Consider the following 15,524-nt stretch of genomic DNA (forward strand, 5'->3'; position numbering starts at 1 on the left):
GTTTTAATAATAAAAGCAAAAATTGCGGAAATATTGTTCCATATACGCATTTAAAATTTCCGTTTGCCCCGTTAAACTTTAAATAAAACGCTAACGATTTTTTTAAAATAACGCTTAAACGTTATTGCAATTTCCGCTAAAAATTAAATACAAATTGGGGCCTTTTATTAAATACAATGGTTTTAAAAGTACCGTATTAGCGGTACATTACTAATAAATAAGCATTTGCTAAATTGCTTCCATTAATAATATTGTTGCAGGTAAAAGGGATAAGCACGGTGTAAGGCTATTCCGGTTAATATGCTTTAAGGAAGAAAGGATTTAAAATGCAGGGCCCCGTAAAGGCCTTTGCCCTTTATATACACGTAACTCCCTGTCCTTTTTGCTTATTAAGCTTCCTTTTTAACGTTTGAAAGCGTTATACGCTTCCAAGCAAAAAAACCGCTTTTCCAATGCCTTAAGCATTTAATATTTATGCTTAAAGCTTTTTTATAACAATATATACTGTTTACTTTGTAATATACCCCCCAAGCGAACCTTTTGGGTTGTTTGTAAATAAAATAAAAGGAAATTGGTTGCTATGTTAATAGCGTAAGATTTAAAAGCTTACCGCGCTTTTAAAGGTTAATTGTAAAAGCGCATTAATTTCGAAAAGTAACGAAACAAGCGTTTTTTTTTTTAAAAAGGTAACCGTAAAAACGCATTAGCTTTAAAAAGTAACGAAGCAAGCGTTCCCCGTTGCTAAAAGCAACGAAGCAAATGTTTTAGCTACAAAAAGTAACGAAGCAAATGCTTTAACCATTACCGGGAAAAAATGGGCGTAACAAATTAAAACCTTTTTTTTTCCATTTCGTTCCGGTTTTTTTTTTTCCTTTTTACTACCATTTCCTTTCCAAAGCGTAAATTTTAATTTTTTTGTTCCAACCGTACCAATCTTTTGCTAATATTAAAATATTTGCAAATTTAAATTAAATAATTGTAAATGCTTTGCGCGGCAGCGCGGTATTTTGGAAACGTTGTGCGGTGCTAACAAATTGGCTAAAAAATAAAAACTTTTGGTAATAAAAAAACGCGCGCGGTTGCCCGGAAGCGCTTTTAGCGCGAAAAAAATACGCGGGCTTAAGCTTAAAAGGAATAAATTAAAGCGTTTTGCTTTTTCACTAGCTTTGTTACGCTTTTATTAATTTTGCTTTATGCGCGTATAAAGCGGATTTGCAAGCGGTTATGGCTGTTTTCGCAATTAAAGCTAAGCAAACAAATAAAGCGCTATTTAAAAAAAGGAAAAAAATGCAGCAAACCGAAAAGGAATAGCGGAAAAAAGCATTATTTGCAAGGGAAAATAAGCAAAAAAACCTGGAAAATGCGCGGAAGCAACGGGCTGCCCGCGATAAAGCTTGGAATAACGCTTAAAAGATAAAAGCGCGTGCGTTTGCCAAGCGCGTTAAATTGTATAAAGCTAATCGGGCTTATATTTACGCTAAACGGATGGAAATTTTAAATCGTTTTTTAAATTGGACCCCGATTAATACTTACGTACCCGTTTTCAAACCTTTGCTTGTTTCGGTTACTTTTCGTACGCTTTGTCCAACCGGTACTTTTTGCGTTCCGGTTAAATTAAATAAAAGCTTTAAGCCCAATTGGTTTATTCGTTAAACGATTAAAATTAATTTTAATTTCGATAAATTCGTTAATCGGTTCGTTTAAAAAAATAACGATAATAACGATAAGCCCGTCGTTTCCCCCAATACCCGGAAGCGCAAAGCGGGTAAAAAAACGAAGGTAAATAATTAAATTAATTCGTTCCTAACCGTTTTTGCGGGTTTTATGCTAACCACCCTTTTTTTTTCCGTTTTAATTTTTTAAAAAAATGTTATTTAGCTTTTTTTTCCAGCAAAACCGTTGATTTTTTTTTAACGGGAACGTTTTAATTGGTTTTTTTAATAATACCATTTTCCGCGCGGTTCCATGCAATAAATGCACTAAAAGCTTTTTTATAAAATTTTGGGGCCTTTGCAATAATAAGCCCATAGCGCGCACTTTTTGGAATGGTTATATTTTACGGTATATTTAATGTGTTTAAAACAATTACCGTTGCAACCTTTTCCTTTTTTTGCCCAAATTGCGCATTGAAACCGTTTTATTCCAAAACGAGCTTTTAAACGGCTTTCGCTTTAAAATTAAAAAATTTAAAAAAATGGTAAGTGTTAAAAGCACGGGCGAAACCGCCCGGCAAAAAAAGAAAAAAGGGGCGCTAGCAGCCAACCGGGCACGAACTTTTCCGGAAATATGCCGGCAAGCTACCGGTATTGCGGCCAAAGCATAATAGCAAAGCTAAAAAATAAAATAAAGTTTAAATTGTACGAAAGCGTTTGGAGCGCGAAAAATTTAAAAAACCAACTTTACGTGCTTAAAAAGGTACGAAACAAAGGAAAGTTAAAAAAAAACAATTTTTGTTGGCGATAATACCTTTAGTAAAAAATTTACGGAAATTTAACAAAAAAAATACCGCATTCGGCTTGTAACCCGGTAATTACCCGCTTTTGCACCAATTAACCTTTAACATATTGTTTTTTTTTCCTTTTTTTTATTTAAAAAGCAAGCCCGGGTAATTACCGAAAGGGATTAAGCAAATTTAAAAAAGGCATTTGCAATTTTGCACCGCTTATAATAACGCTCGATGCTACGTCGAACACGTTAAAAAAAGCCGCTAAACCATTAAAACAAAATACCAAAAAAGCCCCGCAAATTTCCAACAATTTCGAAAACCTTTTTGTAAAAAGTTGCAAAAAATAAATAACGCGCTAAAAGCTTAAAGCAAGCGCGCCCGTTTAATTTAAAAAATCCAAAATAAAGGGTTAAAGCATGCGCATAAAAGCTTAAACGAAAATAAAAAAAATACCTTTAAATAACGCAAAGGTTTTACGTAAAATAAAATTATTTTTAAGCTTTTTATATTTAAAAAATCGGTAATTTGGCAAAATATTGCCCATTATATTAGCAATTACGAATTTATTTTCGAAAAGGAAAAAAAACGTTACGGTAAAACCCGTATAAAGGTTTAAATAGCTTCCAACACTTTTAACCATTATTAACGGGCATAATAAACAAAATATAAATAAATGCATTATTTAAATACCGGGGTATTGCTTATTTAAGCCAATTTTTTGCGGTAGCTTTAAGCAAAATCGAAAAATCCCGATTTGCAAATGTAGCTAGCAATTAAAAAGTTTGCGAAAAATACCGTTATTAAACAAAAGGATTACGAATTATTTAAAACGTTCCGGATTTGTTAAAATTTGGTAAAGGATAACCTTTTTAAATTAGCACCCAAATAAATAAAAATAATATTGCTTTTTAACCGGTTTCGCCCCGAAATCCAAAAACGGGTAATATTTAAAAGCTTTTTTTACATTATGGAAAAATTGCAAGCCAAAATTTTTAAAGCAAAAATAATATCGGAACCGTATAAAGGGATACCGGGGGATACCGGTGCTTTAACCGTTAAAAAGCCGGTTATTTGCTTTAAATGCGGGCAATTAAACTATATTGCTGCAATATGCAAAATACGAACGGATAACCCGGAAACCCCGTTAACCCCAATAATTATACAAAAGGCAAAGGGAAAAAAGCCCAAAGTACGGTGTTACGGGTGTGGGGAATTAAACCATATCCGGCCGGCATGCTTTAAAAAAAGCAAAATATTGCTATTTAATTCGATACCGCTATTTAACCGTTTAAGTACCGGGGTTTAAAAATGCGCTTTAACGGTTAAAACGCGTTGGAAAACCAAAATGTATTTACGGATTAACGGTTGCCGGGTAAAGTTAAAAGCGTTAGTTAATAATAAAAATAACGTTAATTTATTGCACAACCGTTTTTTAATAAAAGCAAAAAAAATACCGGTGCCAAACGGGGGCTATTTAGCGTAATTCGATACCAAAAAGCGCATGCTTACATAAAGGAAAAAAAATGCAAAATCCAAACAACGGATAATTAAAAAATAATCCGAAAGTTAATGGTATTTTACGTAATAATGCCCCGGGCCGGGTATAACATTACGTTAAGCATGTATTAAAAGTTAATCGGTGCAAAAGCGGGTGGTTACCGGGTTACGGGCCGGATGCGGTGTTTTTTTTATTAAGCTTCCGTAAATTTTTTACCAAAAGTGCTATCGCCAACAAAAATTGTTCTTTTTTTAATTTCCCTTTCCTTTATGCCCTTTCGGGCACGCGGGGTCGGTTTTATAAATTTTTTGCGCTTTATGCGCTTTCGTACAATTTAAGCTTTACTTTATTTTTTAACTTTACCGTTATGCTTTAACCGCAATACCGGTAATTTGCCGGCATATTTTTAGGAAAATTCGTACTTAGTTAATTATTAACGCCCTTTTTTTCCTTTTTTGCCGGGCGGTTTTGCCCGTACATTTAACGCTTTCCGCTTTTTACCGGGCGGTTTCGCCCGTAGTTTTAATATATTGCCTTTTCCCGATACGGTTTATTCCAAACCGTTTGTACCGCGCGTGCAACCCCGTAAGTAACCGGTAATTTACGGTATCCCGCTAAGCCGCTTTAATGCCCGGCAACGCTTAAGGAAACCGGTTGTAAAGCTTTATAGCATTCGGAAAAATGGGTTCGTACCGGCATATAAAAAGCTTTTTTTCTTTTTTTGCGGCCGCGGGCTTTTTTTTTTTTTTGCGCTTTTAATAATTATTCCAACAATTTTAACAATTGTAACCGTAAGTAATTGGTATTTAACCGCTTTTTTTAAATATTTAAACCTAACCGGTAATTGCAAATGCTATCCTTTGTACCCAATTACGTAAAGAAAGTAATGTTTTTTCGGGTATTTGCTTCGGGTTTTTCGGTTTAAACTAACCCATTAGCCCTTTTAGCCCCCCGGTTCCCCAAGCCCCGGTTTAATGCTTTTTTAATAATTTTCCGGTATTTTCTTTAATTATTGTGGTTTAATTAAACCCGAATTTGGATTTGCCAAAGCTTTTAATTTTTTAAATCTTTAACAATTGCTTTGCCGGTAACTTTCCGGTAAGCCTTTTAAATGCCGCGGGTTTATTAAGCCCTTTTGCGCTTGTAACCCTTTAAAACCTCCGCAAGCGTTTTGCCGGTAACCCCCCGGCGGGCTTTAACCGCTGCGGCAAAAAGATTTTCACCGAAAAAAAGCGTAAAACGCGCAACGAGCGCCGCCGCAACGCTTTCGATTCGAATAAATTTGCCCCCGAAACGGACATTGCTTCCTTTTCGCTTTATATAGGTATTTATAACGCGTTCCCGTTGCAAAAAGTTATCGATTTCCAATAAAGCGGTAATTAAAACCTTATTTATTTGCTTTTTTTTAAAAATAATTATACGAAGCGTACGGTATTTTATAACCGCTATTTTGGTTGTTAAGCATATTAAAATTATGCTATCGACCTTTGTGTACCAATATGCTTCGATAATTATACGGGGTTTTTTAAATGCATTTATTGCAAAAACGTAATTAATAACAAAGCTTGCATTAAATTTCCCAAATGGTTTTAGGAAATGGCCCAAAACCTTTACAAAATTTTAAATACCGTTTATAAGCAATTCTTTAAAGCAATACCGGAATTTTTCGAAAAACTTATTAAAGCCCAATTTCGCGCTCGCAAAATTATCCAAAAAGCCAAATCTTTCCATACTATATTAACCGAGCAATTTGCGCGTTACAAGCGTTAAACCGTTATTTAAAAGCGCATCCAGCGCAAAATTGCTAGCGTTGCAATATTAAAAGCTATTTAAAACATTTCCCAATAACTTTGCGCTATTGCCGTTTAAACGAAAAAGTAAGCTTAAATTTCGGTTAGCATTAATAACTTTTTTAAAAAGGTAAAGGCGTTTTTAAACGTTTCGAAAAAGGTATAATTGCTTTTTTTAATAACATTATCGTTAGCTTTGCTACGATTGCGGCGCATTTAAATATTTAAATTTATAACCGCGCGGTTTCCCGTAAAAGTGCAACGTTCGTATCGGCGCCAAAAGGTACCGCTTTTAACGCTAACGATTTTAACGGCAACAATTTTAACGCTAGCAAAAAAAACGTAATTTCCGGAAATTTTGGTTTTTTTAAATACGGCATTTAATCGATTTTTTTTACATATTTATTTAATTAATTATTAATATTCCTTTTTCGAAAAATGGTTAATTTTAAAAAAAATTCGTTAATTTATTATAATTAAAATTATAATTTCCTTTTGTTATATTGCTTTTGCAGCATTGCAAAATTCCAATATTTTTAATTACTAATTAAATTTTAATGCTTTAATAAATAATTTTATAATGCTTTTTTTTCGCCCTTTAATAAGTTTAAATACCGCCAATATGCATTTGCCGTTACCCAAACGCTTAAGCCCGTTTGCCGTATTATTTAAAAAATTTTCCATTTTTTTTTCGGGCAAGCAATAATATTTTTTACCATAACGTACGTTTAAAATGCGGTAATTGCTTTAACGTATTGCGCCAAGCATGCCTTTTACGGGCTTTCCAAAATATATTACATTTTGCATATTTTTTAAAATTTAAATGTATTGCACCATTAATTTAAAGCGTTTTTCGTACTATACCATTTTTATTTAACTTTTTATTTATAAAGTACAATATTTTACGGTTATTACAAACCGTTTACAAATTTTTTTACGTTTTTCCCCGGTAACCAACCGGTTTGGCACGTTTAAAACATTCCTTTAAGCCATTTTTTTAGCTTTTATTATTTTTTTTTATAATACCCCCGTTTTTTCCGGGTATTTCCCCGTTAAAATACGGTATTTTCCTTATTTTGTAAGCTTATTTCCAATAAATTTGCTTTATACGTTTAAACAATTTTTTTTGTAATATCCCTTTTTAAAATTTACAAATTTTCCGATTCGTTGTAATTTATTTATTTAACCAAATATTTTCGTTTCCGCAAAAGCCCTTTGTATTCCAGCAAAGCCTTTATTTCGAAACAATCCTTTTCTTTTTTTTTAATTTTTGGTTTTTTATTTTTTGGTTTTTTGCCGGGCCTTTTTTTAAACGCCCGTAATAAATTTGCCGGAAATACGTTATATATTTGGTAATTTACCGAAAGCTTTAACCGGAACGCTAAACCGGCTAACCCAATTATTTTTAGGATTTGGAAAGGTTTTAACCATTTGTTCGATAGCTTTTTTAATAACCTTTTTATTTTAATATTTGCCGTATTTAGCAATACCCAATTGCTTACCCCAAAAAGCACCGGGGTTTTGCTTTTATTATAATACTTTTTGTACGTATTATTCGCTTTTTTTAGCAATTTTTTGGTTTGCTTTTTAATTGCTTCCAAAACCCCCGCTTTAGTTTTAACCGTTGCTAAAGGTTTTTTTTTAATTACCCGAAAGTTATAAAGCTTTCGTAGGTAAAACTTTATTAGCAAAAACGCCGGGGTTTTTTGCAACCCCAAATGCACGCTCGTATTATGCACTTACGTTGCTAAATGCAATAACAACGTTTAATTATTTTGCTTTTTGCAGCAAAAGCACCGAAAGTAATGCTTTATTATTTGGTTCGTTCGCTTCGTTTGCCCGTTGGTTTAAAAGTAATATGCTATCGATAGTTTTTTTGCAATTTTTAAATATCCGGCAAAAATTATTTAAAACCCGTTTATAAATAGCTTATTCCGGTTTAATACAATCCTTTCGGGCGTTTTTAACAACCTTTAAACGTATATAAATAAAAAGCTTTCCAATTTTTTATTGGTTAATTTCGTAAACGTTGGAATAAAAAAGCTATATTTAATAAACCGGTTAACCATTACCAATATTGCGTTGCGCTTTTTGCCGGTTTTATTTATTAACGTTAAAAACTTTTTAATAAAATCCATTAATAGCTTTTGTTCCGGGCGGTTTAATACGGGCAAAAATGTTAGCAACCCGTAAAATGCTTGTATTTTTGGTTTTATTTGCTGGTATATTTAATACGTTTTCACGTATTTACGTACGTTTTTAGCCATACCCGGCTATTTAAATTGCCGTTTAAACTTTTTTAAAATTTTGGCCATGCTTTTGTAACTTTTTGTTGGGTTATTATGTTGTTTTTAAAGCATTGCCCGTTGCAACGGCGTTAAATTTGGAATTTAAACTTTTTTTTATATTTAAGCAAGTTATTGCTAATTTTTTAAACGTTAGGCTTGTTTTTTTAAATGCCGCTTTAAACGAAATCGTTTTTTATTTATATTTCGAAAATGCGTTTTAACATCGTTTTGGTATCCTTTTTAATAGTAATTATCCTTACGTAAGCTGCTTTTTGGAATTTAGCTAATAAATTGCTTCGGAATTTTTCCTTTGCTATATTGGCTTTCCCGTTTACAAGCATATTTTGGAAACGTTTTAACAAGTTATTTGCGGGGTTCCGGTATTTTAGCTTTTATTTAATCGTAAAGTTATACTTTGCTAAATTTTTAAACCATTTTACTTAACGCTTTATTACCTTTTCCTTTGTTAAAATATGGATGTAATTTAAGTAATTAATAATTATTTTAACAATTTTTTGTAAATAAGCCAAATAATGCCGTTACTTTTTAAAAGCTTTTACGATTGCTAGCAATTTTAAATTAGGAATTGCATAACGCAACTTTTTTTATTGCAATTTTTTTAACATGTAAATTACCGGGTGCTACCGGCCGTTTTGCAATTGCAATAGCACCGCTTTTATTGCAAAAGCCAAAGCGTTAATCCGTACGTATAACGGTTTCGAAAGGTTAAAATGCACTAATACTAAAGCTTTTATAAATAGCAGTTTTAATTTGCAAAAAGCCTTTTTCGCAACATTTCCTAAGTAAAACACGGTATTTTTGCTAAAAAAATCCGTTAAAAGCACAGTAATTTTCGCGTAACCCTTTACGAATTTCCGATAATACCCCGTAAAATTTAAAAATACTTAAATATTTTTAACGCTTTCCGGTATTTTTTACTTTAAAATTGTAACAATTTTATCCGGCAAAATTTCGACCTCGAATTTGGTTATTTTAAATTTTAAAAAATTAATATTATCCGTTTTAAATTTGCATTTGGTTGGGTTAACGTAAAATTTAAACCGTTTAAATTGTTCCAATACCGTTTTTATTGCTTTGCGGTGCTTTTTTTGTATTTTTAAAAAAATAAAAATGTTATTTAAATATATAATGCAATTAATATTAATTAATTTTCCAAGCGCTATATTAATAAAGCTTTAAAACGTTATTAAAGCGTTAGCCAAATTAAATAGCATTACTAAATATTTGTAATGTCCATATTTGCAACGAAAAGCAATTTTTTATTCGTTTTTTTATCGGATTTGTATTTTGTAATAAGCGTTTTTTAAATCCAATTTGGTAAAGTATTAACTTTTAAATACCCGATTAAATATTTTATAAATTAACGGAAATGCTAACTGGTTTTTTTTAGTAACTTTGTTAAAATTTCGATAATTAATACAAAAGCAAAACTTTCCGTCTTTTTTTAAAACGAATAAAATTCCGGCGTTAACGGGGTTAATTAAATGCCGGATCCAACCTTTTGCTATAATTTCGTTAAAATATCCCCGGAAAATTTTTAATTCCTTTTCGGATAAAAAATAAATGCTTTCGTAAAGCGGCATTGTTTTTTTTTAAATTTAATTGCGTAATTTTAGCTTGTATGTTTTAGCAAAAGGTTCGATTTATAAAGCTGCGCATATTTTGCAACTATTTTTTAACCCATTCCGGAAAAGCTTTTAACTTTTTCCCGGAATTTTCCGGGGTTTCCAAACGTGCAACCGTTAATACGGCTATCGCTTATTTTAATTAAATTAATTCCTTAATTATTTCCAACGAAATTATTTTAACTTTTTTAGTAATTACCGGAAATTTTTACTTTATATTTCCAAACCGGATTTTAATATTTTTTTGCTGGAATTAAAGCATGCTTAACGTAATGTTGTACTTAACCCGAAGCATTATTACGTAAAATACCATTAACTTTTGGGTTATTTTTTAATTATTCGTTACTTAAATTTTGTATTTTTTTATTTTTAGCGTAAACATGCGTTTTTTGGTATCGAATTACGTTAAGTAACCCCCGTTTAGCACCGGTATTTTTTTTGCTTCCACCAAAAAACGGTTATGCAGCAAATTAACGTTATTCCCGTTATTAATTAGCGCTTTTAACTTTACCCGGCAACCGTTAATTTGTAAATACATTTTGGTTTTCCAGCGCGTTTTAGCCACCGGGGCGCATTTTTAAGCCCCGGTGCTTAAACGGCCAAATAGCGGTATCGAATTGGATAGCAATATTTTGCTTTTTTTAAAGCACGCTGGCCGGATATAACCTAGCTTTTTATACCCGTAACACCGTATTTCGGGCTTTTTCCCTTTCGCTTTTTATATGGTTGTTAAAGCCAACGGGGTTTCCGGGTTATCCGTTCGTATTTTGCATATTGCAACGATATAGCCCAATTGCCCGCATTTAAAGCAAATAACCGGCTTTTTAGCAATTAAAATACCGGTATCCCTTAGCATCCCTTTGTGCGGTTCCAATATTATTTTTGCTTTAAAAGCTTTGGTTTGCAATTTTTTCATAATGTAAAAAAAGCTTTTAAGTATTACCCGTTTTTAAATTTCGGGGCGTAACCGGTTAAAAAGCAATGTTATCCTTATCCATTTAAATGTTAATTTAAAAAGGTTATTTTTTATTAAATTCCAACGAATCCGAAACGCTTTAAACAATTTGTGCTTTTTTTGCTTAATAGCAATATTTCCCGCAAGCTTTTTAATTGCTTGCTATATCCGCAAATTGGGATTTTTCGATTTTGCTTAAAGCTACTGCAAAAAATCGGTTTAAATAAGCAATACCCCGGTATTTAAATAATGCATTTGCTTATATTTTATTTATTGCGCCCGTTAACAATGGTTAAAAGTGCTGGAAGCTATTTAAACCTTTATACGGTTTTTACCGTAACGTTCCCTTTTGCTTTCGAAAATAAACTTGTAATTGCTAATATAATGGGCAATATTTTGCTAAATTGCCAATTTTTTAAACATAAAAAATTTAAAAGTAATTTTGTTTTACGTAAAACTTTCCCGTTATTTAAAAGTATTTTTTTTATTTTCGTTTAAACCTTTATGCGTATGCTTTAACCTTTTGTTTTGGATTTTTTAAATTAAGCAAGCACGTTTGCTTTGGGCTTTTAGCGCATTGTTTATTTTTTGCAACTTTTCCACGGAAAGGTTTTCGAAATTGTTAAAAATTTGCGGGCCTTTTTTGGTATTTTATTTTAATGGTTTAACGGCTTTTTCCAACGTGTTTAACGTAACGTTAAACGTTATTATAAGCGGTACGAAATCGCAAATGCCCTTTTCAAATTTGCTCGATCCCTTTTAGTAATTACCCGGGCTTATTTTTTAAATAAAAAAAGTATAAAAAAAGGAACAATATATTAAAGGTTAATTAATGCAAAAGCGGGTGGTTACCGGGTTACGGGCCGGATACGGTATTTTTTTTATTAAATTTCCGTAAATTTTTTACCAAAAGTGCTATCGCCAATAAAAATTATTCCTTTTTTAACTTTCTTTTTTTTCGTACCTTTTCGAATACGCGGGGTTAATTTTATAAATTTTTCGCGTTCCATGCGCTTTTGTACAATTTAAACTTTATTTTATTTTTTAACTTTATCGTTATGCTTTGGCCGCAATACCGGTAATTTGCCGGCATATTTCCGGGGGGGTTTGTGCCCGGCTAGCTGCTAGCGCCCCCTTTTTCTTTTTTTGCCGGGCGGTTTTGCCCGTGCATTTAACGCTCCCCGCTTTTTGCCGGGCGGTTTCGCCCGTGGTTTTAACAGCATGCTTTAATTCCAGCAAAAAAACATTAAAATCCGGTTTAAAAATATAAAATGGAAATTCCCGGTAATTATTAAAAAAATTAAAAAAATTTTATTGGAAATAACCAAAAAGCTAATCCAATTAAGACAAGCGATAACCGTGCTAACGGTTACACGTTTGGAAACCCCGGAAAACCCCGGAAAAAAGCCAAAAGCTTTTTTAAAATAGGTTAAAAAAATGATTGCAAAATATGCGCAGCTTTATAAATTAAACCTTTTGCTAAAATATATAAGCTAAAATTACGCAATTAAATTGGAAAAAAAACGATGCCGCTTTACGAAAGCATTTATCCTTTATCCGAAAAAAAATTAAAAACCTTTCGGGGATATTTCGACGAAGCTATAACGAAAAGTTGGATTTGGCATTTAACCAATCCCGCCGGCGCCGGGATTTTATTTATTTTAAAAAAGGATAAAAAGCTTCGTTTTTATATCGATTACCGAAATTTTAATAAAATTACCAAAAAAAACCGGCTAGCATTTTCGTTAATTTATAAAATATTTAACCGGGTGTTTAAAAACCAATACTTTATTAAATTGAATTTAAAAAACGCTTATTACCGGATTCGAATCCGGAAAAGGAACGAATGGAAAACCGCTTTCCGTTGCAAATACAAACATTACAAATATTTAATAATGCCTTTCGGTTTGGCCAACGCTTTAGCAACGTTTTAAAGCTTTATTAATATAGCGTTTAAAAAATTAATTAATAACAATTGCATTGTATATTTGGATAATATTTTTATTTTTTCGAAAATATAAAAAAAGCACCGCAAAATAATAAAAACGGTACTAAAGCAATTTAAACGGTTTAAACTTTACGTTAACCCAGTTAAATGCAAATTCGAAACGGATAGTATCGATTTTTAAGGTTTAAAATAACCAAATTCGGGATCGAAATTTTGCCAAACAAAATTGCTACAATTTTAAAATGGAAAATACCGGAAAGCGTTAAAAATATCCAGGTAATTTTGGGCTTTACGGGGTATTATCGGAAATTTGTAAAAGGTTACGCAAAAATTATTATGCTTTTAACGGACCTTTTTAGCAAAAATACCGTATTTTACTTAAAAAATGTTGCGAAAAAAGCTTTTTGCAAATTAAAATTGCTATTTACAAAAGCTTTAATATTAATGCATTTTAACCTTTTAAAATTGCTATGCGTACAAATTAACGCTTTGGCTTTTGCAATAAAAACGGTGCTATTGCAATTGCAAAACGGCCGGTAATACCCGGTAATTTACATATCGAAAAAGCTGCAACAAAAAAAACTGCGCTATGCAATTTTTAATTTAAAATTGCTAGCAATCGTAAAAGCTTTTAAAAAGTAAGGGCATTATTTGGTTTATTTACAAAAAATTGTTAAAATAATTACCGATTATTTAAATTATACCTATATAATAACGAAAAAAAAGTAACAAAATGCTAAACAAAATGGTTCGAAAATTTAGCAAAATACAATTTTACAATTAAATAAAAACCGGAATACCGGAATTCCGCGGATAAATTATTAAAACGCTTTTAAAATATGCTTGCAAATAGCAAAGCTAATATAGCGAAAAAGGAATTCCGGGGCAATTTATTGGCCAAATTTAAAGTAATAGCTTAAATTAAAATAACCATTACTAACAAAAATACCAAAACAACATTGCAACGTATTTTTAAAGCATAAAAAGCAAACGATTTCGTTTAAAGCAACATTTAAAAAAATAAACCTAACGTTTAAAAAGCTAAAAATGGCTTGCTGCGGCATAAAAAGAAAATTTAAATTCCGAATTTAGCATTGCTTAAACGGATAATGCTTTAGGAATAATACAATAGCTTAACGGCGGGTTACAAAGGGATAATTAAAACTTTAAAAAGGTTTAAACGGCAATTTAAATGGCCGGATATAGCTAAAAACGTACGCAAATACGTACGAACGTATTAAATATGCCAGCAAACAAAGTTAAAAATATAAGCATTTTATAAATTGCTAGCATTTTTGCCCGTACCAAACCGCCCGGAACAAAAGCTATCGATAAATTTTATCGGAAAATTTTTAACGTTAGTAAATGGAATTGGCAAAAAACGCAATGCAATATTGGTAATAATTAACCGGTTTATTAAATATAGCTTTTTTATTTTAACGTTTACGAAATTAACCAGCGAAAAATTAAAAAACCTTTTATTTGCATACGTTTAAAAGCTATTAAAAACGCTTAAAAGGATTGTATCGAACCGAAATAAGCTATTTACAAACGGGTTTTAAATAATTTTTGCCGAACATTTAAAGGTTGCAAAAAAGTTATCGATAGCATATTATTTTTAAACCAACGAGCAAACGGAACGAACGAACCAAGCAACAAAGCATTACTTCCAGCATTTTTGTTACGAAAAGCAAAATAATTGGGCGTTGCTATTGCATTTAGCAGCGTAAATGCATAATATAAGCGTGCATTTGGGGTTGCAAAAAATTCCGGCGTTTTTGCTAATAAAGTTTTACTTACGAAAGCTTTATAACCTTTAAATAATTAAAAAAAAACCTTTGGTAACGGCCGAAATTAAAGCGGGGGCTTTGGAAATAATTAGGAAACAAACTAAAAAATTGCTAAAAAAAGCAAATAATACGTATAAAAAGTATTATAATAAAAGCAAAACCCCGGTGCTTTTTGGGGTAAGCAATTGGGTATTGCTAAATACGGCAAATATTAAAATAAAAAGGTTATTAAAAAAGCTATCGAACAAATGGTTAAAACCTTTCCAAATCCTAAAAATAATTGGGTTAGCCGGTTTAGCGTTCCGGTTAAAATTTCCGGTAAATTACCGGATATACAACGTATTTTTTGCAAATTTGTTACGGGCGTTTAAAAAAAAGCCCAACAAAAAACCAAAAAATAAAAAACCAAAAATCGAAAAAAAAGGATTGCTTTAAAGTAAAAGCTTTGTTAAAATATAAAGGGCTTTTGCAAAAACGAAAATATTTAATTAAATGGATAAGTTATAACAAATCGGAAAATTCGTAAATTCCAAAAAGGAATATTACGAAAAAAATTGTTTAAGCGTATAAAGCTAGCTTATTAAAAGCAAGCTTATAAAATAAGGAAAATACCGGACTTTAACGGGTAAATACCCGGAAAAAACGGGGGTATTACAAAAAAAAAAATAAAAACTAAAAAAATAACCCAAAAAAATGTTTTAAACGTGCCGAACCGGCTGGTTACCGGGGAAAAACGTAAAAAAACCCGTAAACGGTTTGTAATAACCGTAAAATATCGTACCTTATAAATAAAAAATTAAATAAAAACGGTATAATACGGGAAACGCCCCAAATTAATAATGCAATACATTTAAATTCCAAAAAATATGTAAAGTGTAACATATTTCGGAAAGCTTTAAAAAAGGATATTTAGCGCGATACGCTAAAGCAATTATTACATTTTAAACGTACGTTATAGTAAAAAATACCATTGCTTGCCCGAAAAGGAAGTAAAAAAATTTCCAAATGGTACGGCGAACGGGTTTAAACGTTTGGGTAACGGTAAATGCATATCGGCGGTATTTAAACCCATTAAAGGGTAAAAAAAAACATTTTAAAATTATTTATTAAAGCATTAAAACTTAATTGGTAAATATGGATACCGAAAATTTTCGCAATGCTGC

The 15,524-nt window shown here is 31.6% G+C and overlaps 2 protein-coding genes across 2 annotated transcripts; one reads left to right on the forward strand and one right to left on the reverse strand.

Annotated features, from left to right (window-relative positions):
• Nucleotides 1-3,431: 3,431 nt before the first annotated feature.
• Nucleotides 3,432-3,752, forward strand: GGTG_11857 (hypothetical protein; the record flags this gene model as incomplete). Its single annotated transcript, XM_009229748.1, has 1 exon — nucleotides 3,432-3,752. A coding segment is annotated over one exon (321 nt), but the record flags the coding sequence as incomplete, so codon positions are not given.
• Nucleotides 3,753-10,697: 6,945 nt separating this feature from the next.
• GGTG_11858 (hypothetical protein) lies at nucleotides 10,698-11,081 on the reverse strand (the record flags this gene model as incomplete). The annotated part of the gene is made up of 2 exons (XM_009229749.1): nucleotides 10,698-10,781; nucleotides 10,959-11,081. Coding segments are annotated over 2 exons (207 nt in total), but the record flags the coding sequence as incomplete, so codon positions are not given.
• Nucleotides 11,082-15,524: the final 4,443 nt, after the last annotated feature.

Source organism: Gaeumannomyces tritici, assembly GCF_000145635.1.
Source record: "Gaeumannomyces tritici R3-111a-1 unplaced genomic scaffold supercont2.7, whole genome shotgun sequence".
NCBI lineage: Eukaryota > Fungi > Ascomycota > Sordariomycetes > Magnaporthales > Magnaporthaceae > Gaeumannomyces > Gaeumannomyces tritici.